The sequence below is a fragment of the Colossoma macropomum genome, unplaced genomic scaffold (assembly GCF_904425465.1).
Source record: "Colossoma macropomum unplaced genomic scaffold, Colossoma_macropomum, whole genome shotgun sequence".
In the NCBI taxonomy this organism is placed as follows: domain Eukaryota; kingdom Metazoa; phylum Chordata; class Actinopteri; order Characiformes; family Serrasalmidae; genus Colossoma; species Colossoma macropomum.
Window position 1 is genome coordinate 25919829 of NW_023494795.1, and position 26594 is coordinate 25946422.

General features: G+C 38.4%; 1 protein-coding gene across 1 annotated transcript in view; it reads right to left on the minus strand.

Annotated features, from left to right (window-relative positions):
* The window catches only part of syne1a (spectrin repeat containing, nuclear envelope 1a), a 174693-nt gene that overhangs the window by 143261 nt on the left and 4838 nt on the right, over positions 1–26594 (minus strand). The window contains 7 exon segments of the mRNA XM_036582013.1: positions 2159–2268; positions 5628–5824; positions 6286–6464; positions 7732–7824; positions 8043–8063; positions 13735–13818; positions 15706–15801. Coding sequence (XP_036437906.1) covers positions 2159–2268; positions 5628–5824; positions 6286–6464; positions 7732–7824; positions 8043–8063; positions 13735–13818; positions 15706–15801 — 780 coding nt within the window.

The window sequence follows — 26594 nt, forward strand, 5'->3', positions numbered from 1 at the left end:
GGTCTGCTCAGGCTTATCATCAGCCTGTCAACGTCAGCCACCAGCAGCAAACCGAGGGGGGCTATTGTCATGGAAATGTGAACCAGAGCTCCAGTCCTAATGTAATGCTAATAAGAATGATAGAATGGAGAAACATGCGACGCCCTGGGAAATTTAGCGCTGGTTCATACAATATATTTCAAATTCCATTCATGAACAATTTATATTTTGTATGTTTCATACAGTTGTAGACACCAGCTCATCTAGTGTGTCTGCTAAAAAACAAGGGTATTAATAGGGAGGTTGTCCCCTTTTTGCTGTGGTAACAGCCTCTACTGTTCTGGAAAGGCTTTACACTAGACTGCTGTGAGGATTTGACTGCATTCAGCCACGAGAGCGTAAGTGAGGTCAAGTACTGATGTTGGATGATTAGCTCTGGAACACAAACTCCACTCCAACTCATCCCAAAGCTATTGGATGGAGCTCCATCAGTCCAGAGAACACAGTTCCTCTGCTCCACAGGCCAGTGCTGGGGGACTTTATACCATTCTAGGTTAACCCTGGACGTGGTGACCTTAGGCGCATATGTTGCTGCCCTATTCTACTGGCAATGCTTTTCTATTGAGACAAGCTATGTGCCTGTGTCAGCAATGAGTGCCCCTTAAAGTAGCTGAATTCACTAGAAGGGATGTCTGGGTACTTTTGGACATGCAGTGTGCTCTACTGAGTTTTTGCATGTTATGACAATAAAAACTATGAACAGAATCTGACCTACAGCAGAGAAACAATGACATAATGGTACTGAGAAGGACATGCAGAGCAGACAGAAGCTTCAGCATACCTCAAACATTTTTCCAATGAATTGAGGAACAAGACCAAGCTTTGGAACACAGGCAAGCAACACAAGGACAACAAAGAACAAGTCATTAGAGGACAAAAAGATGGAGAGAAAGAGGGAGCGAGAGAGAGAATAAAGAGTGGGATGTAAAAAAGATGAAACAGCAGAAAAAAATAGAACATGTACAATGCACCACAGACAAAACACAGAGCCAATCCGTCTGCTTCAGTGCTCAATTTAACATTTCCTCATCAACTTCACCTCACCATTTCCTAATGTTTTAGTATTCGAGACTGTAAATTAATGGCCATTGTCTTGTTTCAGTCTCATCATCATTATGACTCGGCCTTGTCTCAATTTAGAGGTGAGGCAGACTTGGAAATCGTTCTCCAGACCACATGCAATCCCACCATCGGAGGTCACTGAAAACTGGACTTTTTTCTATCATTACTGAATATCAACAAAATCTTCAAACAGAATAAAACTGTTCTTTCTCTATATGTTTAAATTAATTTTGTTCACTGTCAAGGTTGAGGATCTAATTGATGCATAACTGGGTATTACTTGTTTGTTGATGTTCTTTGGTTTCAAAACTCAAACATTTCCTGAAGGTTGATTGGAATTTTATTATTACTATGTTTCTAAAATTATAATATAATAATAATTAATAATATTTCAAGGCTGTATATTATTTAATGTTCTATTTTACAAAATATTATAAATGTAATATTATTGTTCATATACATAATGCATAATGAAAGATAATGAACGTACAATGTACAATTTCTTCTTTTAATTTTTATATACAAAAAAAAAACTTCAATGCAAACAGGTTGAGCTATTCTTAGGCTGTAGAAGTGTGCAAGAAAATTTGGGCCCAGCAGTGGGCCCTGGCCATTTAATGGGTCAATCTGGACTCGGTCTTGACTCTGACTCAACTACTACAAAGTCTTGGTCTTGATTCAGATTTGATGTGTCCAGGTCTCTGTCTTGTCTCAGACTCACTTCTAGTGGTCTTGACTACCATTTCCCTTAAGGGAAATCATAAACACTATCTCAAAGGCCATTCCATTACTTTATCAGCTCAAGTGAAATTTGTTGCATGAGCAAATGATTACAAGTGTAATGTAAAAATCCTGTGGGCTGTTTGTGTAACATAGATATACACAGTTTAAAAGATAAGTTAAAGTTAGTGAGGGCATGTTAGAACTTTGAAACAGGGCCCAAAGACTGTGTTTGTTTAAAAGAAAGACAAAACTAAGCAATAACTTAGGCACAATGAAGAAAATACAAGCTAAGACAAAATGACTGATGTGCAAGTTCCTTTGAAAGGGGCAGTACCTCCTCCTGCTGTCCTACAGTCTCTGCCTCCTGGGTGTCTGGATGGTGTTTCAGGAACTGAGCCACATATGTCATGATGGACTTTTCATCTGGCTTGTCAACATCCACATCTGAATGGGAGGCAGGAGACACATATGAAAAAACATCCACCAAACTTGATAAACATTTAGAATTTAGAAAAATAGGTTTTTATATCAAAGTCGTATGTACAGAAAGTGGAGATACAATATAAAATCCCTCCAACTAACCCACCCTACTATTTGATCCTAATGTATAAGCATTGCTTGGGTAGGACTGTAAACTGGAAAAAAATCATGCTTTAGAACTAACAGATTATACTGGATTTTTTTTGTTGGAAATCCATTAAATCCAACTACAAAGAAACTAGACTATGAACGTAATTGTTAGTGACATTGTTAATAATGTCAACTTTATCCACCCATGAAACAACGAGCCCACTCATGTAGCAAAAGAGCACAGGCTTAGGTTACTCAGGTTGTTCATTCAACACATCTTCTTGATGCTAATGCACTACTAATTGTTTACAGGTCTAAAGTTGCCAGTGTCTGTAAAAAGCTTAATGAGGTTCAGAAGGTAGGAAGTCCAAAAGACACTCTTCCATTGCTGATGAAATGTATAAAGTGCATAAAGATATTTGAACTTGCATACACTGTTAATAAAAAAAGAATAATAATGAAATCTAAAATAATAATGATTTATGTAAATTTTATTTACATAGCTTGTTTCACTTTAGTTCTCAAATCTCAAAGTGCTTTACACAAAACATAAGCAAAACACTGGAGAGATAAAACCACTACAGTCAAAAATAAAAATAACAGCACAAATACAACCCTGTTTCCAAATTGGGACACAATCTAAATACAAACAGAATATAATGATGTGCAAATCATTATATTTAAACTCTGTATTTAATTGAAAACAGTACAAAGACAATATTATAAATGTTATTTTTTTTAAAGTATATGCCCACTTTGATGCCAGGAACACATTTAAAAAAAGCTGCAACAGGTGCAAATTTACCACTGTGCTGTATCACCTTTTCTTTTAACAGCTGAGGAGACCAGATGCTGTAGTTTAGAAAGTGAAATGTTTTTGTGTTCTTGCTTGATATTGGATTTCAGCTGCTCAACAGTTTGTGCTCTCCTTGGTCATATTTTTGTTTCATAATGCGCCAAACATTTCAAATGGTGGCAGGTCGGGATTTCGGGCAGGTAAGTTTAGCACCTGGCATCTTTTACTATGGAGCATTGCTGTTGTAATATGTGCAGAATGTGGTTTGACACTGTATCATTGAAATAAGCAAGGCCTTCCCAGAAAAAGACATTGTCTGGATGGCAGCATATGTTGCCAAAACATGTATATATTGTTCAGCATTAATGGTGCCTTCACAGATGTGCACGTCACCCATGCCATGTGTACTAATGCATCCCGTACTATCATGGATGTTGGTTTTTGGACTGTGTGCTGATAACAAGCTGAGTGGTCTTTAGACTGGAGGTTACCGCATACATGATTTCCAAAAATAATTTCAAATGTTGATTTGTCCGACCACAGGACACTTTTCCACTTTGCCTCAATGCGTTTTAAATGAGCTCGAGCCCAGAGAAGATGGCGGCGTTTCTAGATCCTGTTTCTATTTGGTTTCTTCTTTGCAAGTTAGAGTTTTTGACTTGCATTTGTGGATGCAGAATCGAACTGTGTTCACTGACAGTGGTTTTTAGAAGTGCTCCTGAGCCCATGGAGTGATTGTGAGATGTTAGTTGTGAGATGTTCCAAGATTTTTTTTAGCATTACACAACTTTAAGAGTCTTCAGTTTCCCCTTCCTATTTTTTTTTAATCATGTTGCTGGCATCAAATTCAAAACAGGCATATATTTTTCAAAAACAACAAAATTTTTCAATTTCAACATTTGATATGTTGTCTTTGTACTATTTTCAATTAAATATAGGGTTTTAAATGATTTGCACCTTGTTGTATTCTGTTTTTATTTTCCTTTTTGTACAGTATCCCATCTGTTTTGGGAAACGGGGTTGCACAAACAGGAGAAAATGAGTCACAGTTCTTTTAGACATGTGCTAGCCTAAACAAAGCTGTTTTAATCTGGTTTTAAAAAATCTATCGAGCTTGCATGCCTAATATTCTCTGGTATGCTTTTCCAGAGTTTAGAAGCTGAAATATCTAATAAAATGACCTTCCACCAGCTGAGCTGTACAGAATCCCAGGAGTTTGCAACAAGTTTGCCTCAGCTGATTATAGTGGTCTGGATGGACTGTAAGATCAGTAAGAAATGCTGGAGCTCAGCCATTAAGATCCTTAAACGTCATAAGCAAGACCTTGTAGTCAAAGCAGAACTTAACAGAAAGCCAGTGTAAACTGATTATGGCTGGAATAATATGCTCAAACTTTGCACCCAGGCTGCTGCTTTCTGAACTAGTTAGAGGTGATTTAGTGAGACAGCAGGGCAACTGGCCAGTAACACATTACAGTACTCTAATCTAGTAGTTACAAAGACATATAATTTCTCAGCATCTTGTAGGGATAGCATGTGTGTTATGTTGGATATGTGTCTTATATGTTAAGTAATAAAACACAGTGAAACACAGCTTCAAATAATAAACTAGTTGCACTTACACATTCAAAAGTCAATTACAAATGTAAACTTTGGGTAACACTTCAATATTGGAGGGATTAAAATGCCAGTATAATGTTCTTATTAAGCCTTATCAAGGCAGCAGCTGGAAATTAGTTGATTGCTTATTACTACTTGATTAAGCAATCATTTCCCAGTGCACCAGTATTTGCATATTATACATCGTAATCTTTTGCACATCATTTATTAAGGTGAACATATCCAGCTAGTGCTTTGACAATCTAATGAGATGCAATCTGTCAGGTTAGGTAATGACTAGAAGCTCTGTTATAAGTTATGTAAACCTAATGTTTTGACACGGCCTATACACCAGAAGGTAAAAAGAATTCTCACTTTAGAATAGAGGGCCAGCTTTTCTTTATTTAGAGCTAATGGATATCAGTCAAAAGAAAATAAGCACATTATTGAACCAATGCTCAGGTAAAGATTGTCCACAAGATTATAATGTCTAATTCACAAATAAAAGTCGAAAATTCATAATTCACCCAAGTTATTGCTTAATAAAGCTGTAATGAGCAAATACCAGCTAACAGTGATTTAATTACCAGCTATTGACTTGATAAGGCTTAATAACACTGATATTAATAAACACTGATATTCTAACATTCATTTAAAATGACCTAACCACCTAAAGCCAGTGCAGAAAGAACACAAATGTAAAATTTTTCATCTGAAACCATGCCATGTATTACAGTGAGACACAAAATTAAACTGTAGTGTGAGTAATGAAGGAAGCAAGCAAAGCGGGAAATCATTCATTGATTAATAAAGCGTCCTCTCGGTATGATCATATCTACCTTCAGGGTCGAGCAGGCGTGGTATGCCCAGCTCTTTCTCCGCCAGTGAGAAGGCCTCTTCCAGGTTGGCTCTGTTTGGTCTGTTCCATACACGCTCCATGTTGACCAGCTGTGGCCGCAGAGCAAAGATAACTGCGTGGAACGCCACACCAGAGCGCCAGCTGGGACCAAAATCCTTCACATCCAGCCCCAGCCTCCTACAGTCCCATACAGTACATTTAAGCAGTGCAGTGGCTTTACGTTGTTCAGGCAACAAAACAGGATTAAAAGAACACTGCATCCATTCATACGTCCTAGCATGAATATAATGAAGATTAGCCCCCCCATATGCTTCAAAACCCCCCCCTACCTTATAGGTTTACTACATATTTGGCCACCTTCTCTGAACAAAGTGGAATAGTTTTCAATATGAAAACTGTCCACCTTATTTAAAACCCTTAGCTTGTATGTCCATTTACTGACCACTTTAGTAGAAACAGCTTCCTTGTACTTCTACCCGCTGGCTACCTTATTACAAACCCCTAATTTGAACTTCTACTCACTGGCCACTTTATTAAAAACACCTACTTTGTATTCCAACTCAGTGGCTCAAAAAACTGGCTCAAAAAGACGTTTTTAATTACACAAATGAAATTCTGCAACACATTAATATTCTTACTTAGTAGCTGTTCGCTGAACCCATTTGAGCAGGGCTCTCTTGGCGCCACCCTGAAAGGAGAGGCGGGGCTTGCGTTTGACAGGCGGGCTGGCTGTCTCTGTACTGTTGGAGCTGTCCACTGAGGAGGTGCTGCTAGTCTGACCCTTCTGAGGTGGTAAGCTGCTGGTGAGTTCCTCAATCTGGGGACAGAATGTGAGGAAAGAGCCAAAACCCATTATTATTGTTACAGTGGTAGTCGTACTAGTACAGTTTAAATCATTGCTTTTGAGGAATATTCCAGCATTTTCACTGTAATTCTATCTGTATTAAAAAAAGGTTCTATGATAATAACAGAACTCTTCATGGTCATCACAGGAAGAGCCATTTAACCATGTAAAGAACTATTCTTGCATTCAAATGGTTCTTTGTCACAGTTCTATATATAATCATTACATTTACTAAAGAACCACTTAAAATCCCAAGCTTATTACATACCAAGCCTCATTATTAAGTAACTACAGGGACTGCAATACAAACTGGCTGAGCAATTCTTAGGTTATAGAAATGTGTAATAAAAGTTTGGGCCTGCTGGAGGGCCTGGGCCATCTAAGGGGTTAAAAGGGCATAGCATATGGCTCATGACCACAGACAATGTAAAAGCCATGTACTTATTAATTCACCTGTACTTAATAAAAACAGAAAACCTGTTTACTCAAAATACCCATATAATAGATTCCAACAGGTGCTGTGTTTTGTATAGGTCACCACACCAGACACAACAGGCAGCATCCAGAAATTCTTGTTTTTAGTGATGGCGCATCTAACACTGCTGACATTCAGCGCCATAATTGGTCAAAATAGTCAATCTAAAATCTTTAAGATGGACATACAGTCAAAATAGGCAATCTAAAGTCTTTAAGAAGTACAGTAAAAATAGTCGATCTAAAGTCTTTAAGATGAACATACCATCAAAATAGTCAATCTAAAGTCTTTAGGGTGAACATACAGTCAAAATAGTCGATCTAAAGTCTTTAGGGTGAACATACAGTCAAAATAGTCGATCTAAAGTCTTTAAGATGAACATACAGTCAAAATAATCAATCTAAAGTCTTTAAGATGAACATACAAAAGCTAATGGTGTGAGACCTTTGGTAACGTTACTAGCCTAGTCAAATCATAACATTTTTGGGGCTTGGATTAAATTTATATGACTAAAGTGGAAAATGAACATGAGCTTGATGTTTATCGGCACTCTCACTGTTGCGCTCTAACTGTGGTATAGCCGGGGTATATGTGTGCGCTGCATGAGCAGCAGCTTTAAGTGTGTTTCAAGTCATTTGTTTTCGAAACATACTGAATATTGTCTGTGGTAATTGATTGTGTTCTTCAGATGCAGCAGATAAAGATCAGGGTGAAACGTGAGTATTCCTTTAAATGTTCTAGTCTCTTTTTCTCATGCACTCTTACCTGGAAATACAATATGATGGTCCATATCAAGCCCAGCACAATAGAGGGTCTGCCGTCGACCACATCCGTTGTGTTGATGTTCACCAGTTTGATCTGTCTCAAAAGGATGACATTTATGATCATAAAAGCACATCCTCAGCTTTTCATTTAAAAAACAGAGAGCTTGCATAAATGACCAGAAAGAATAGAAATATGTATCATGTTTTTTCCATTGTATAATTATTCATCGGTTCTGCTGTAGTGTGAATGATCCTGATTCAAACAGTGATACTGTCAAGATTAATAACATGCACACAAAAGGCTTTACTGACCGGTGATCCTCTGTACACAGACTGGAGGTGAAGGGAGGGCCACAAGCAATAGGGAGAGAGAGGGAGAGAAGAGATAACACACTGTTAACAAAGGAGGGCTGGGTTTGAAGGTCTGTGTCCTGTAGACTGAGGGACAGGTGATAAGGACAACCCATTCAGAAAACCCACACTCTCTTGCACACTACCACCAGGGCTGGGATCTAAAGAAATACAAGTATTGAGCATACGTATTCAGACTACAGAAATAGAGGATCTGTACTCTGTTAAAGAATACAGTTGCCTGACATTTTTAGGAGAATATTTTTAGACTTACTAAAGTCTGAGTAGACTGATAAATCACTGTGATGATCAGTTACTAATCTCAGTGTTACTGAGCTCTGCTAAAGCCTGAGTAGACTGATAAATCACTGTGATGATCAGTTACTAATCTCAGTGTTACTGAGCTCTGCTAAAGCCTGAGTAGACTGATAAATCACTGTGATGATCAGTTACTAATCTCAGTGTTACTGAGCTCTGCTAAAGCCTGAGTAGACTGATAAATCACTGTGATGATCAGTTACTAATCTCAGTGTTACTGAGCTCTGCTAAAGCCTGAGTAGACTGATAATCAATGTGATGATCAGTTATTAATCTCTATGTGAACTGACAAGCTTATTGTTGTACTGGACTTATATATTTTGTGGCAAATTTAATGCATGTCTAACTGAAAATCATATAGCTAGCCACTTCAGCTGACTGTCTGACTTTGTGAATATGTGCATTTACATTTATGGTATTTGGCAGATGCTCTTATCTAGAATGACTTACAATTTGATCTGTTTTTACAGAGGTAGCTGAGGTAATGTTAGGAGTCTTGCCCAACACTCCTATTGGTGTAGTGTAAGGTTCTTGTGGAAGGCAGAGGTGTTTCCTTCTACACTAACTAACTGATGGATAAAATTCCTCTGCTGAAAAAGAGAATGTCAACTAAGCAGGCCAGATTCGACCAGATTCAGGAGCAGCTCTATAAGCTCTAAAAAAAATTAAAGATTTTATTTTGAGGCAGCTGTTTCTACTGACTAGTTTCTCAGTTTTCAAACAGCATCAGCCATTCTTGATTTGAATCAAGCATGATGGGGGCTGTATGAAAAGGTAGTATACTTTAAAATGATGTTTACAGTTTGTAGCTGGTACAAGTGCGTTTTACAGAGTAATGTTGAGGTAATGAGATTACATTTTCCAGGAAGTAGTAATGTAATCCCCTTACAGTTTAAGAGAAGTCATTAGTAATGGATTCCTATATTGAGTAAGTACCCCAACACTGATTGCTCAATAACAGAAACAATGCTACAAAGATGCCAACATACCATATCATAGTAACAACATAAAATGTATGAGCACAGTTACTTTACCCTCAGCAACTGTGTTATTTTGTTGTTCTGATCAGCTAGTGTTGACAAAGTCGCAGCACAGTTTCAGCAAAACTCTAAATGGCCCATATTCTGCATTTTCTTCTATTTATCCACTTATAACATTTGTGTACCAGTGTTTCTACAGCACCGTGCAAAAGACAGAGACCCCGCCTTCATTTATGTACTTTCCAGTCAAAACATCCATTAAGGATACGTTATTCATTTCTCATAAGAAAATACTGTAAAGATCCAGAGAAAATTAGACTTTTGACAACCATGCAATACCTGGTACACCACCAGAACTGTCCCCATCAGATAAACAGCACTTAAAGCTTTCATTTTTGAGAGAGAGAGAAAATCAAGCTCCACTCTTGTTTCAGATCTGAAAAAATCTACAGGTGTTTCTGTCCATCCTTCCACTGTGAGAAGACAACTCAACACTGAGTCTGAAAGGATGAGTAGCCGTCAAGAAGCCCTTACTGAGAAAAGGAAATAGACAAAAAGAACATTTGTAAATCAAAGAAGCTGCTGGTGTTCTCAGAACAATGGACAGACCACCCCAGAGTCCAGACCACAACACCATTGAATGAGATGTTTTTGTATCGTGAGAAGCAGAAAATGCAACTAAATTCTAAGACTGAACTTTGTGGGTGTGGAAAAATATCACTGTAGATTTGTTTTAAAAAAAATTAAGTGAGTGCTGTGTAATTTTCTGTGAAACATGTTTTCTGCTTTTTTTCCTGATGCCCAAAAATAAATAACTTGTACTTAATGTATTTAATTAAATAAATAAAGAGTGGTCTCTGACTTTTGCACAGATTTTTGTGTGGAGAAATTCATACAAAACATTCATTCCAAAAGTGGTCTGTATTTTGATGTATTTTAGAATGAAATCCTTTGCAAATGTGCTTTTTTTCATGATATGAGTGAGAGTGTGCACACATTCAGACCAGACCCTACAGGGTTAACATAGCATGAGACAAAAAAAAACATAAAAACATCCTATACAGCCATGAACTAGAAGGCTAGTGCTACAATATGACAATATAAAACAAATCTCAAGTCTGGAATGAAGGACTGGAAGTGAGAGAGAGAGAGAGAGAGAGAGAGAGAGAGAGAGAGAGAGAGAGACAGAGAGAAAGAAAGAAGGGAGCATGAAAGAGAGAGATAATAGGATATGATAGAACGGCACAGTAGCTGAGGCTCAGCTGTCTATCTTCACTTCAGAAATGAATCCTCACCTCCTTAAGAGGCTCAGTGTAGCCCCATTCACAGACTGGCCCCACACTCACTGCAAGACTAAATGAAATTTTTGTGTTGTACTCCTCAGAGACGGGACACTGAGGGTAACCTGCTGTGCGAAGATGAGCCTCGACCGAAAGCGCCATGATAGTTTACAGTGTAACAGCAGATATGGCAGCATTGATAAGCTTTATCTTGCTTGTGCGTTTCGCACAGATTGAGGAGTACAGGGCCTTATGGAAATGAACTTTAGATGAGTTACTGGAATGAAAATGGGAGTGGGAGCGATGCCCAGGCGAAAGCTACAAGGCAAAGATTTACAGCCTCACAGCTAGAGATTTATTCCCAACGAATACAAATAGCTTCAATCTGAACGCCAGTCCACACTCCATGCACCGTCGTGATTTATCTACACATGTTCTGAGCTGCTCGATATCTAATAGAGATCAAATGTACCATTCGTTGGTTACATGAGTGCATACAGCGCAGGAGTTGAAGAGTTTAATAACCCCTTTGAACCACAAGGGCCCACATTTTTGTTTGCTAAGCACTGTAATTCTCTTTCTGGGAACTTTTTGGTCTAAGAAAAGGCTAAAGCTCGAAAGTGTTAGCAACAGCAAAGCAGCACAGGTGATGAAATTAAACCTACTAGAATTACTCTATCAATGCGAATGGCACAGGTGATGTGGAACGTTACTTTCCTCATAAATGTACAGTATAAGTAAAAGCATCAAGACTCAGAGAGGTACAGATTTTTTCAGTTCCATAGAGTTCCAGAACACTTTAATTCATTTTATGTATGATGTGTTTAACTCTGTCTAGATGATTTTTAATGCTAATGCACACTGCTCTTACGTTGTTGTCTCACGTAGAGGGGGTGGGGTAGGGGGTGGGGTAGGGGACGTGGCCTTTGTACCATGTCAATGAGCTCAACAATAGCTGCAACTGAGCACAGAGAAGAGAGACCAAACACGTTCAACTTGGTTATGCTGAGAGTCAGATACACTCACAAAATCAGGAGCATTTGCGACACACGTATCATTAAACATCAATATTTAGCACGGAAATATTTAAACTTCCTTTGTTAGTAGCTTTTGTTGACTAATTTGCCACCACTAATATAATGCTAATTTCCACCAGTCTGCTTATGGGTTTTTCAATGTTACGTTAGCATCAAGTTAATGGGGAGAATGTTTGCATTCCACATGCAAATATTCTCTTGATTACATGCACACATTTTAGGCGTCAAGTAACATTTTCTTTACTTTGGATGTTACAGTTTGGATGTTAAGAAAAAACTTAATTCCTGCCTCTGAATATTATTGTATGTTAGCTTAGCAATTTACTCGATAGAGTACAGAATATTGTCCTTTTAGCTCACAGATAATCTGTTTATAAATGAAATAGAGCTGAATCACCAACACAGAACTGAGTAAAAGTATGAAAGCTAGGTGAGTGGGTGTGGGTATTCAGTGTGGCAGGATGTTTGCTGGATGTGACAGAATTTCTCACATGGCAGATAAAGTAACAAGTAAAAGTGACCTGGCAAGGAAAATGCAGTTGTTAATTTGAACCAAGAGGCAAAGCAGGTCCAATTGTTTATTACACATTACTAAAATTGGTACCACTTTACAATAGGACTATCCTTAAAAAGGGTTTATGAAAGGTTAAAAATAATTAAACCCAATTAATAACCATTAAATGTATTTATATTCACAACCCCCTTCTTATTTTATGTTATAACCCTGTTCATATTCATAAACTATTTATGACCCCTTTATAAGGGTAGTCGTATTGTAACCTGGTACCATACAACCTAAGAATAACTCAGTTTGCATTCTAGTCCATGTAGTTACTGAATAATAAGCCTTAGAATGTAATACGTCCGGGATTTTAAGGAGTTAAATTCCAAGGTTTATTACATGCTTATAATTCAGGAACTACATGGGCTAAAATGAGTTGAGTTAAATGAGTTGAGGAGTGAGGTACAGAAGCCTTTGCATTTATGGGGTTAGGTACAAGTACCTGAGTAAACTGAACTGTTTACTACCCACTTCTGGAAATGTCGTCTATGGCATCTGAACAATACTACCACTGCTTATTTCATTGGTCTTTCTAATTTATGGGGATTCTGAAGGCTAAGCACTTCTCAGTTAGTAGATTTTATGGCACTATGAATCTCTTGTTGTTATATAAGATATATATGTTATGCTGGTACCAGTTTAGAATAGGACTACCTCATAAAGCATTCATGAACGGGTTAATATTTGTTTATTAATGGTTATTAATTAGTTCGTACACACCTTTAAAATCTTTGCTATAAAAATAAAAAGGGAAAGAGTGACCTGTTGTTTGTCTCACAGTAAATACACATTCATCTATGCTGTGAAAGCTCAGATGTTGCTGGTTACTAATCTTACTTTGTCTTTTTCATTATTCAGCATTAAACCTGCCAGCTTCATCACATATTCATGTTCATCAGATATAACAGCTCACTTTTGCTCTTTTTATTAATGTGTTACACCTGTTAATTCATGCTTTTTTTGTTTTTGACCTAATTACTAACCATTAATAAACTAATTTTAAACCGCTTATAAGCTCTTTATAGGGGTAGTCTTATTCGAAAGTGGTACCATCTATGTTTTTGTGAGCTGCACTGCTACAAATTGCTCTCAGGTCTAAAAATAACATATCTCACATCTCTAAAATTAACATATCTCATCTTGACCTATATGAATGCATATAGAATTGCAAAGCTCCCTGTTCCTCATATTCCTGAAAACAGGCAGAGCTAAAATGTAGAATAAATTGGTTTGTTTTTTTCTTCACGTCTCCTGAGTTTTTTCTCTACTTCTGGTTCAGTTTCCCCTTTCCCCCTCTCCATCTCTCTCTCTCTCTCTCTCTCTCTCTCTAGTGAGATGGAGGAAGAGAGTGAGGGAGAGATATCAGAGAGAAGGAAGGGGGTTAGAAGAGAGGAGGTCATGCAGGTCAAGCTGAGTGGCTATGACCTGGAGCGCTTCACCTGAGCAAAGCACTCTGGGACAAAAAAACTAGCTTACCCTCCTGCCCTCCAGGAAGCGCAGAGCCGTTCCCACGTTGGCCAGCCAGTGGATCCTCCTCAGCTTACGGCCATGCTCACACGGCTAGAGGGGGGTGAAGGGTTTGGAGAGAGGGGGAGGAGGGAGTGGGAGAAACAAAGAGAGAAAAACAACATTTCAGAACATACAGAGATTTGAATAAACAGACAAACAGCCGAACGAAACAAAGACGAACAGTAACAGCGAAACAGGACAGACAGAAGGATTACACTAGCTTGGAATCACCATTTTGTTTTGTTTTTTTTTGTTTTTTTTGCAGATGCATGTGCAAAATTGTACACTGTATGTTTCAAACAATTTGCAAAAAGCTGTAAAAATGAAGACATTTTCTATAATGAACCGTAGATGATTCAATACTAACTGAAAGAGCCGTACAACATCAAGAATGAGGCTATCCAGAATACAGCGTATTTTAAAAGTTAGACCAAGTCTTCCTGATTAAATAGCTATTCATAGTAAACGTGTCAAAATATGACTATAAGTAGATAATTATGCTATATTATTTAAACACTTTAACTATTTTTGCCTCAAAAGTTCTTATTACAAGTTACTACTGAAAATCATTATTGATATGGCAAATTTTTGAATAGCACTGTACAGTCAGTGATCAGTATGATTAGTAGGAATATGAAAAGTGACAAAAGCACAGGTGAAGACAAATGGTAGTAAAGACAAACAAACCCACAGCACTGCGTACCATTCTGTGAAGCATTGATTGTTGCAGCACAGCACAGACCTGAGGCAACACTGGCCTTATGGGACCACCCTCAGTGTGTGTGTGTGTGTGTGTAAGCACATGCATGTTGAAGACAGTTCTATATAAAGCTTACTTTGTCTAGACCACTGGCAACCCAAATGTTAAGAGGAGCCATTTTTGTCCTTTCAACAAAAATCAGAACACTTTGGGAGCCACAACATTTTATGTTCATTTATCTGAAGTAATGTTTTACCATATTGGCTGAAAGTATGTCTCAGTATGTGCTAATGTCCTAGTATAGGCTGAAAATGTAATAGAAACAAAACCACAGGCTTTCTTTGCTCTGCTTTAAGCTTTAGGTCTGCTATAGCCACTTTTCTCACATCTCTGGCAGGAAACTGTTCCGCAAATGTAGAATAGTTTCTTGTAAAATGTTTCTCAACATTAAATTTTTTATGAAGCTAAAGTCAGCTTCTCATTCGCCAACTTCTTCTTCAGATTTTCCAGTTCCACCTTAAATCTTAGCCTGAGGTGCTAGAATGTAACTGTTGCACTATTTACGGTAGAACAGGAAAATTCAAACAAGAAGCTGGTGAATGAGAAGCTGACTTCAGCCTTGTCCATTGTCTCTGAATTATTGATGTTCTTCTTAAATCTCTTTCTTTGCTGTTACATTAGCTACTAGTTGGGCGAGATTGTTGTCTGCCTCCTAATTCTTCTATGTATACCACATTATTAAAGGTATAATCATACACATATTTTCAGATAGACTTCGTATTTGTCACTTCATCCATATGTTGGCATTCAGGGAAATAAATGGTGTGTTTTAGGGCCAAGGCACAACATCTAACATGCAAAACATGATGAGACACAGACACAGCACAGATACAATGCCATTTTTATTTCCAAGGTCAAGATTTGATTCGGTGTGTTCTTAGATAGTTCTTAAATAGTGTTTCAGTGTTGCCCACCAGCAATGAAATACACTGTTTTGAATGCTTATCTTTTCAAATTTCTGAACCTTTATTGAAATCACATCTTTCTTCACCTGTTAGTTACCATCTTGGAGGTTTGTACAAAACATTTAAGTATGTCAGCTACATATTTGAAACAATAAGAAAAAGCAATACAGTTTGTATTTGGCTACTTTGGCCACTTCAGGCTTTCTTTGCCTTCAGTCACATGTGTCTACAGGTTTATATGTGCACAGGTGAGTAAACAGAGCTTTTTTTTACCAGTTTGTGTCCAGACAGAACTTCCAGCAGAGCCAGTAGCATCACTCCATCCTTAATGTCCTCAAACAAATCCTTCACCACCAGTGGAGGGTCCCTCTGCACAGGGAACAGTAACAGTGAAACAGAGAGATTTAAGGATGTTGATACAGTAAATCTTCATCGATCAAAGGTGTTAAAACAGACTGTGCTGTGAATGGATCTGAACATCAAATAAAAGTGTTAACATTAGAATATTTTATGTAGTTAAACTCAAGATTTCAAGATTTCACATTGCTGCATTGGTGGTATTTGGATTCAGTACAGATTTGTTTGTGTGTAAATCCACCATAAGACAAGTCAAGTCAAGTCACCTTTATTTCTACAGCACATTTAAAAGACAAGTGTCGACCAAAGTGCTGCACAATAATATCAATTAAAATGACCACTACTAACTAAATCAAAACTATACATTCAACAAGGAAAAGAAAACAACAACATACATACAAAACAAATCAGGTAGAACAATAAAACAAAATAGAAGAGCTACACTGGCCAGACAAAACCAACCATGACAGAACAGCTACTGAGTGCATAATCATTAAAAAGACTCAAAAGCCTGAGAAAATAGATGGGCTTTTAGATTTTACTTAAACACCTCTATTGTGGGGGATTCCTTTATGAAAAGTGGAAGACTGTTCCAGAGTTTTGGGGCAGCTACAGAAAAGGCCCGGTTGCCTCTGAACCTCATCTAAGAGCGGGGAATGGCTAAGAGCAACTGGTTAGAAGATCATAGGACTCGTGAGGTGGAATGGAAGCAGAGGAGGTCAGAGACATAGCTCAGAGCCAAGCCAAGCAATGCTTTAAAAAAGAATAGTAAAACTTTAAATTCAGTTCTATATTTTACTGGTAACCAGTGCAGTGAAGCAAGTACAGGGGTAATGCTCACCCTTTACTGCGGAGCGTATGTTAGGAAGGAACAACGGCTTGTGGTTCTGTTTTTTCAGAAAGTGATGAAAGGCAGTTTTCACCCTCCTGTCAGTCTGGTCACTGTACTTAGCAAATACACAGTTTAGTGAAATCTTCAGTCTGTGTGTCTCTCTAAAACCCCGGAGAAAAGTGCTGATTCTGAGAAGAGACCCGACAGACAGACTGACCTGATGTAGCCTTTCCCTCCGCTAATCCCCAAACCCCTCTCGACTCCACGCTCACATCCAGGATTTCGCTTAAGACACCAGTCACATGAGCGGGATTTGGAGGGGAAAGCAGCCGAGTGGCAAAGTCATTCACGAGGAGATTAATATGAAAGTGAGAGAGAGGGAGGGTGTGGGTGGGTGGGGGGGGTAGGGGGGTGGGGGTGGGTTTGACTGAAAACAGGGGAACGAGTTAAAAAGCAATTCAACCAGAGAGAGTAAAACTGAGAGAGCAAGTAAGTGGTGGTGGAAGAGACAGAAAGAAAGCAGAGGAAAGTGGGGATAACCTTAATTAGAGTCAATCTGGGAGAAAAAATGAGAGAGAGAGAGAGAGAGAGGGGGGGGGGTAAGACTGAGGATGACCTTAATTACACTCAATCTGGGAGAAAAGGAGAGAGAGGAAACAAACTGAAAAAAGAGAGACAAACAGAAAGAGAGAATGAGGGAAAGAGAGAGAGGGAAAGTAAGAGTGGTGATGACCTTAATTAGACTCAACTTGGGAGAAGAAAGAAAAGAGAGAGAGAGGCAAAAAGAAACAAAGAGAAAGAGGAAAGGACAGAGAGAGAGAGTTAGAGAGAGAGAGAGAGATATGAGAGTGACAAGAAAAAGTGAAAGACTGAGAGAACTGAGCGATAGAGAGCTAAAAGGGAAAATGAAAGAGAGAGAGAGAGGGAGAGAGAGAGACAGAGAGAGAAAGAGAAAGAGAGAGAGAAGAAAAGGAAGGACTGAGGATGACCTTAATTACAGTCAATTTGGGCGAAAAAGAGAGAGAAGAAACAGAGAGAGAGAAAAAAGGGAGAAAGAAGGCAAGTCAGAGTGGCAAGAAAGACAGAAAATAGACAAACAGAAAGAGAGAGTGAGGGAAAGAGAGAGAGAAGGAAAGTAAGAGTGGCAATGACCTTAATTAAAGTCAACCTGGGGAGAGGAAAGAAAAAAAGAGAGAGAGACAAACAGAAACAAAGAGAAAGAGGAAAGGACATGGGGGGCTGAAAGAAGAAAGAAATAAGAGACAAAATGAAAGACAGAAAGAGATCAAAAATGAGTGAGAGAGAGAGAAATAGATCAAAAATGAGAGAGAGAGAGAGAGAGAGAGAGACGAGAGAGAGAGAGAGAGAAATCAAAAATGAGAGAGAGAGAGAGAGAGAGAGAGAGAAATAGATCAAAAATGAGTGAGAGAGGAATAGATCAAAAATGAGTGACAGAGAGAAATAGACAGAGGGACAAGAGAGGAATGTTTTTTAAGATTAGCCTAATTAAGCTCTTCAGAGACAGAATGGAGGAGGGACGACTATGAAAGTCCAATTAGCTCTGCAATAATTCGGAAACTAATTGAAGTTAAATTCTCGTAATGGGAGATTACATTTTTAAAAGAAGCACTCTGACTAATTGTGCAACTGATGAAAAATCAAACTGAAAAGCAAGGAAACAGCTATCGAGAGAATGAATCCAGGCCTTAAGCTAATTACATGGGCCTGGTCCTAATTGATTGAAATTGATTGTCAAGGCTGTCACTAAGGCGTGCAATATTCATTTGACCGGGTGAACAAAGCCTCAACACTGCTGGGATGTTTAGTGTCAGCTGTGTGACCAACTTAAACACATGAGATGAAGAAAAGCCTAAAAACTACAAAGAGCATCAAGACACAACAGTCACATATCATAGCTATCATAGCTATCATACCAAAATCTCTCAACTTTCTGGAACTTTTCTTTACATCATGTGAACATTTCTTGGTCAATGCATGAATGTAGATGCATCTGCATTACAATCTCATCACATTGATGGCCAGGGTGCCGCCAGCAGGCCCACAGCTTATTACACACTTCTGTAACATAAGAATAGCCTGGGATTTTAAGGGGTTATCATTTCTCAGACGCCAGGTTTTGTTACATTAGCAATGATATGCAGTCATATCAACTGCAAAGCACCTATGAGGAGTGTTAATTGTTTTAGCCCAAAAGAAAAAAAAAAACTAAAACTGCAGAACTATTATTCGGTTATAAATCTTAAAGGGAAATTCCACTTTCCACTTCCAATTTTTCATAATTAAACCTTTCAGATTGAAAACAAATTTCATTCAGAGTGGTTTGATGGATAACGGACCGTTCTAGAGAAACTCCCTGAGTCAGAATTGTTCACAGTGGTGGTGACAGGAACCATCCAAAAGCTTCTAAAAGCTATCTTACAGAAAGTCATTCATTAAATAGTTAGATATATGTTGCCTGGCGTCTTAGACATTGTTTTCCAAACATTTTGAGAAGCTTTTGGCTTAAAATGTATTTTAAATGCATTTATGGTGAAAAGGTACATAGAAGGCTTTGTAAGGCAAAATACTGCCTAATGAAAATATTACATACATATGATAACTCTAAAGAAACAGGTCACATTCACTAGTCATTTTGGAAAGCAATTAAAACAGTTATATTTGCGCTGTAAACATTTTGATCTCTGGTTCCTATCACCACCACTGTACATAAATTAAGTACATGTCCTTTGTTTGTTTATATCTCAAATACTAATTTACACAGAAATTTAGAATAATTGGTCCCCCTTAAGACTACTATGAATTATTCAATAGCTACTAAACTAGTATGTAAGTTCTGTAGTTAGAGCAAGGAAATGAAGTGTGGCCCACTGCAGGTTGGGGTTCATTGTTAGCGGCCTTCTCCTAGTGTGTAAACATTGCAGGGTGAACACTTGGACGGTCTTGACCGTTCCTGTCACCAAACAACAGTGTGTGGTTTTGGGTTTTTCTCTGCGTTCAAACTCACAGCTGCAGGAATCTGAGCATTCATTAGCACTAAAGCACACTAATGGGCTGTTTGAAGCCTCCTAAATGGGGCACTGCTCTCTGCCTGTGTCAGGCAATGATACGCAGGACCTGAGAGGCCTAATGGGGCTCATGGTCGTATGTGTAGTGGTTAACTAGGTCCTTGCAGCTGGATATCTCTGAGAGCACTCTGGCTTTTTTTTGGTGCCGTGAGCCACTCAGCCTGGGGTATCTGTCAAGCACATGAGAAATGGGTTCATCCACAATATTGGGCGTACCGTAATTAAGCCCTAACCCAGCCTAAGAGGATTTGTCAGAATCGAAATGGAGGGTTCCCTCTCATGCGTGCTCTCCCTTCTATCTCACACATACACACAGAGACGCACACTTCATTCTCCCCATCCTTCCCCTCCTCTCTGTAGTGCCTAATCAAGTGGAGGCTCTTAGGCAGATGAAGGTTTCGGTCTTGCCTCCCTGCCTGTCCTTCAAATTCAAACACACTCTCATACATTTAAAGGACTAGTTTGGTGAAACACAATTTCCCCCCTTATTGCAAATGTAGTCAATCAGCCAAGATGTGATTGAGGTGCAAAGTTTGCTTCTTTAGTTTCGCATTAGAGCTACACAGCTAATGTAGCTAACAAGTAATGGAAGCTTATATCCCACCAATTAACATCAAGTAAATTGCATATGTAAATCATCACATACTTGCCTCAAACGCTGCTGGTTAGTAATCTCAAATAGACCTGCTCATGTGATTCCTGACACAGTTTGACAAACTGTTATCTACAAAAATGGAGAACAGTATCCGTTGTGGGTAAAATTGTAGAAATGTTTAAAACCTTTCCCTTTAAGCAGGCTTCATGAAATGAGTGTCCCACAGTGCTATCATGAATGATGATTATGATTGGGTTTGAGAGGTGGACGCTCTTGCTAATCTGATCAATACAGCACTGATTAATGCTGATCAATAATCTGATCAAGTGCAGCACTGATTGACCTATTAAACCCTGAAGGTCAGTATGTGGATGTGTGTACGTCTGTATGTAGACTTATTCATATGTAGACATACAACTATGTAGCTTAAACATACAGAAAGTAGAGATGCACTTAATTTACTAGATTCAAATATGTACTTAATTTCCACACAAATTAAATGTATTTTATTAACACATCTTTTTCTTTCAGTTTACTTTCTTTTGAGAAAGCTTGATTTCTGGGAACTAAAAAACATGCTTGTGAATTTTATTTCTTTCATGTATATTTAATAGAATCATTATTGCTCTGTTTAAACTTTTGTAGTAATATTTAGGCTGACATTTAATTGTTAAAAAATTTAGATTATTGATAATATGACTGCGGGGCGGCACGGTGGCGCAGTGGGTAGCGCTGTCGCCTCACAGCAAGAAGGGCCTGGGTTCGATTCCCGGCCGGGCGACCAGGGTCGTTTCTGTGTGGAGTTTGCATGTTCTCCCCGTGTCTGTGTGGGTTTCCTCCGGGTACTCCGGTTTCCTCCCACGGTCCAAAGACATGCAGTCAGGCTGATTGGACATGCTAAATTGCCCCTAGGTGTGAATGTGTGTGTGTGATTGTATATGTCTGTCTGTCTGCCCTGCGATGGACTGGCGACCTGTCCAGGCTGTATCCTGCCTTCCGCCCAATGACAGCTGGGATAGGCTCCAGCACCCCACCGTGACCCAGAAGGATAAGATGTTTAGATGATATATGTATGTATAATACGACTGCTCACAAAAGCAACTTGCCTGCTAATTATTATTGCCCCCTGCTGGAAAAGCATCAGACTGCTACATGTGTTCTAAAGTCTGAAAGCCATGGTCATGTGCCTATTAAAAAATGAGCTATTGTCCACTGTTGTTGTTCTGAAATTTAGCTACAGAGTCAAGTTTAACTGTTGTTCTGACATTTAGCCATAGAATCATCCAATCACAGTTGATGTATAATGGGTGGGACTAGTTTTGAGAGCAAAAATGTCACCCCAGGCCTTCTGCAACATGGCAAAAATCTAAAATATGTTTTTCTATCCTCAAAACCAGAGATGATTATTCCTAATGAAATATATTCTCTTCTATTAATTGGGGTGTTAATGAAAATTTAAGAATATATATTTTTGGCAGAATTTCTCAAGTGCTTGTTTCAGTGAGCTTTGAGCGAGAAGTAATTAACACTAATTAATTAGTAATTAACATACCATCGGCAGTGATAACTATGATTTTTAAGGGTCAAAACTGTGGCTTACAGCACTGATGTGGACCAAACCTTGTTTAGACATAGAGTGTGAACTTCTCTTGGGCCTTTGGAAGCTGTTATCATACCTTCATGCAGGAGTTTTACAGATCAGTTTCTATTTGTGTGGTTATGAATTCCAGCAAGCTAACCGCACTCTGATTACAGAGTTTGTGTACTGACACTAAACATCGCTTGATTTGGGTTTTGAGGATTAAAGTAAAAACTCAGCAGGGATTTGTGTCTTCATTCTGACATCAATAACATCAGGACAACGTGAACATTTCAATCTGAAAAAGTACGTCATTCACAGTGAAACGCCAGACATACTCAGACACGCCAGTGATCTGACAGTTTGTCAGCTCGACAGCTTTGTGTATGTGTTCACATTAACGCCCTCATGCGTGCCACGGGAAAGCTCCGACTAATATGAGTCTAGTAATTGACCAAATATTAACATGAACGCGAATCCATTCTGTAATCCTCTTTTGCTACACCTGCAGAGGGAACGAGAGACGAGAGAGAGAATTGGAAGGATCCTCATTCTTTGTTATCTTAATAACGTTAATGATTAGTCTTGTGCCTTTAGGCGATGAATTAGAAAGATGGAGATTCACAGGAGATGATTTGCATCATGTTGGGGGGGTTGGGGGGTAACAGATGGACCTCTGAGAGGTAACTAAAGCAGAAAGTCACCTCTCTCTCTCTCTCTCTCTCTCTCTTTTTTTTATTTGTCTCATGACCTCCTTCCCTCCATTTCTCCTTTCTTTCATTCTGCAACATGCTAATGTCTTTGTTTTACCTCAAGGCATCAATGAGATATTCAATGCCAAACATGACTACTTTATAGCAGCAATGTAATGTAATGTAATGTAATGTAATGTAATAACATAATTACATATTTAATTCTAAAGCTAGTTATGCAATGAACGTTGAACTGACATTCTGTATCGACAGGTCCAAGTCAGAACTTCTGACACTGTTCTGATTGTTTCAATGTCAAAAAAATGGCAGAAACCTGGCAAAAGAAAACAAGACTATGCACAGAATAATAACTATGAAACTCAAAGATGTTTTCATACCATCATCCACAAGCTTTAGAGATTAACATAAAATACAAGGAAACTTCAGGGTTATCTAGAAATTCACAGCAGGACTAATGATTTCTGGGAACTAAAAAACACATTTTAGTTTTTTCTCTGCAGTACCTAAGTAGATACAGTCAAGTGAGCTCTCCTATTGGTTAGGCCTTCAGGAGCTGATCTGAAAACCCAACATGTTAGATTAACCACCAGGGTAACAAGCAACTGACAATGGAATCAACCAGTCATGTTTTGATTTACATAGGTGGAACCAATTTGATGACACAAAACATCACTCTATCGCCTTCTGGAAGTTCTAGACACATCACTGACTGTGAATTTGAGATGAAGTCTCAACCAGTTTTAGTCAGAAATGGAACATAATGGCAGCTGTATGCCGAGGCTCTTCACTGAAGGTGTAAAACTGCTACATATTAGGTAAAATAGATGCTAATGTCTGTACCATGCTTCAAATAAAAAATATGGAATGTCTATTTGAAGCATCAAATGTCTGGGTTTAATCTAGAATGGCCACAAAATGTTTAAGTGCACTATCATACCTTAGTATTAACATACTTCTAGAATCCCATAGGGGCAGAAATTTGCATTATCATAGAGGTGGTATTTCCACAAGGTACAAACTCCAAAGTACTACAACCTCGTTTCAATAAAAAAGCTGGACACTGTGCAAAATGTGAATTAAAACTGAAAGCAGTGCAAATCATTTGAACAATATATTTAATTGACAATAGAACAAAGACAACAAATCACATTCACACATTCCCAAATGTTGGAAAATGAAAACCTTTGTCTTTGTACTCTTTTCAATTAAGTATAGGGTTTAAATGATTTGCACATCATTGTGTTTTTTTTTTATTTACATTTTGCACTTTTGCATTTTTATGGAAACAGGGTTGTAGATAATTATTTTGAGTAGCATGTCACTGCCATTTAGTTCCAAGGCAGATGAACTAAATGGCAGTGAAATGCCAAACAGGTTCTAGATATTAACTGAGTAAGTGTGAGGTACAAAAGTGCTGCTTACTTTAAGTACTGAATAAGTTATATGGTATAAAATGATGGCACAAAATACAGCCCCATTTCCAAAAAAGTTGGGACACTGTGCAGAAGGTAAATAAAAGTAGAATGCAATGATGTGCAAATCATGTAAACCATACTTTTAAAGGAAAATACTACAAAGACAACATATCAAATGTTAAAACTGAGAAATTTTATTGTTTTTGGAAAAATATATGCCCATTTTGAGTTTGATGCCAACAACACGTTCCAAAAAAGTTGGGACGGGGGCATGTTTACCACTGTGTTTCATCACCTCTTCTTTTAACAACACTCTGTAAATGTTTGGGAACTCAGGAGATCGACTGCTGTAGTTCTGAAAGTGAAATGTTTTCCTATTCTTGCTTGATATAGGATTTCAGCTGCTCAACAGTTCGGGGTCTCCTTTGTTATATTTTTCATTTCATAATGCACCAGATATTTTCAGTGGGTGACGGGTCTGGACTGCAGGCAGGTCAGCTTAGCACCCAGACTCTATTAATATGGAGCAATGTTGTTGTAATACATGCAGAATGTGGTTTGACACTGTCTTGCTGAAATAATCAAGGCCTTCCCTGAAAAAGACATCGTCTGGATGGCAGCATATGTTGCCAAAACCTGTATATATCATTCAGCATTAATGGTGCTTTCACAGATGTGCACGTCACCCATGCCATGTGCACTAATGCAACCCTACACCATCATGAATATTGGCTCTTGAACTGTGCACTGATAACAAGCTTAGTGGTCTTTAGTCCAGAAGACACAGCATCCATGATTTTCAAAAAAAAAATTAAAATGTTGATTTGTCGGACCACAGGACACTTTTCCGCTTCTTTTTACACATTTTAGCATTACACATTTTTGGAAATGGGGTTGTACATAAATATAGACCAGATTGAGTTTCATTTATGAGTATTAGACAGGCATATATTATGTAAGACAGAAAGTACTTTATTTTACATGTAATCTTTTATGTTATATATCTATCCAGTACTTTTTTACCTGAAGTAATTGCACAGAACTGTGGACATCTTATATGACACTTTTACCAGTTAATATATAAAAGCTGCTGAGCATTTCAGTGTAATTTAGCATTTGAATTTACCAACAAATTCCCAAAAAACCTGGTAGACTTTGTACCCCACACTTACCCAGTTAACACAAGGAACTTAAGGGACTCTAAAACAAAGCATTACCGTCAACTGAAGGATAATAAAACCTGATTAATCCTAAATCCAAAGAGACACACTGCAGTATTAACTCAACAGAATTATAGCCCTCACTCTTAGGTGATGTTTTCAGTAAACGCAGTCAAAAAACCTCATTATGCCTCATTCAGTCTAATAGCGCAGTCTGATTCAGCTTTTCTTAGCTCACTATAGAATGCGACTGCAGTTATCGTCAACATATTTTCACTTTGTTAGTCAAACATCCCCTCAATTCATTATTTTTTGAGCATGTTCTGGAAGCAACAAGAAGAGAAATAATTCATACAACAGAATTTGCTTACTGAATAACTGACAGTGCTGTTAAACAGTACAGTGATATAAAAAAACTGGCATGAACAGAAATTAGAGTAACCATCCACTCAATGCCTTTGTCCTTTAGTGAGATGCTTCTATATTTAACTGTGTGTTCTGAATTGCAGTGGACACTCTTGGCCCCGCTTGCCATGCGTGCACTTGGACAGGTAAACACTTGAAAATGCTGTTGCCATGGCAACATCAGGTTTGTGTAGGATGAGGTTAAAGGTACAGCAGATAGTGGGGGGGAGCAGCAGGAGGCCCAGTGATGGAGGCCGAGATATCTAACCAGCACAAAGAATCCTGCGCAACTGATTATTTCTTTAATTCAACTCAGTGTCTCTTGAAAGAAGCCCTTGTCTAAGTGGTGGGTGAGTTCTTTTATCATTCTGAATAACCATTTAATCTCTATTCTCCCACCTGAAATACACGGGACCGGACAATCAGGTTGCTGGTTAGCGCCATTATGAACAAGGCAACTTGAATACTGTGGTTTTGCAATTTCATTCAATCACTGAAATAATTTGTAAATCTCAGAACACACATATTTTACTGAAACACCTACTTTATGCCCCAGTTTCTCACACTGGCCTACCTTATAGCACCATTGTTCAGGTGTACAGTTACAGACTGTAGTGCATCTGTTGCTGCCCAAATAATTGGCCCATCTCTCCCCAATTCATTGGTCAGTTTTCTGAGGACAGGACAGCTGTTGACAAGATATTATTTGGATGGTTGAACATTCTCAGCACAGCAGTGACACTGACATGGCAGTGTGTTGCTATGGTTTTTACTCATGTCAGAGTCACTGCTAAGCTGACAGTGGTCCAAATGAGAATATCCAGACATGAGCAGCTCTGCGGTCAGAAACTGAACATTAACAAAGGGCTAGAGGACGGCTAATGCATGACTAGATGGGCTATGGTCTCTAACTGTATAATAGCTACAAGAGTTTGCAATAAAGTGTCCAGTGAGTGAAATAAGTTGACATTTCAATCAGCTACTACTGAACAAGATCAATATATTGCCAGTATAGTTATT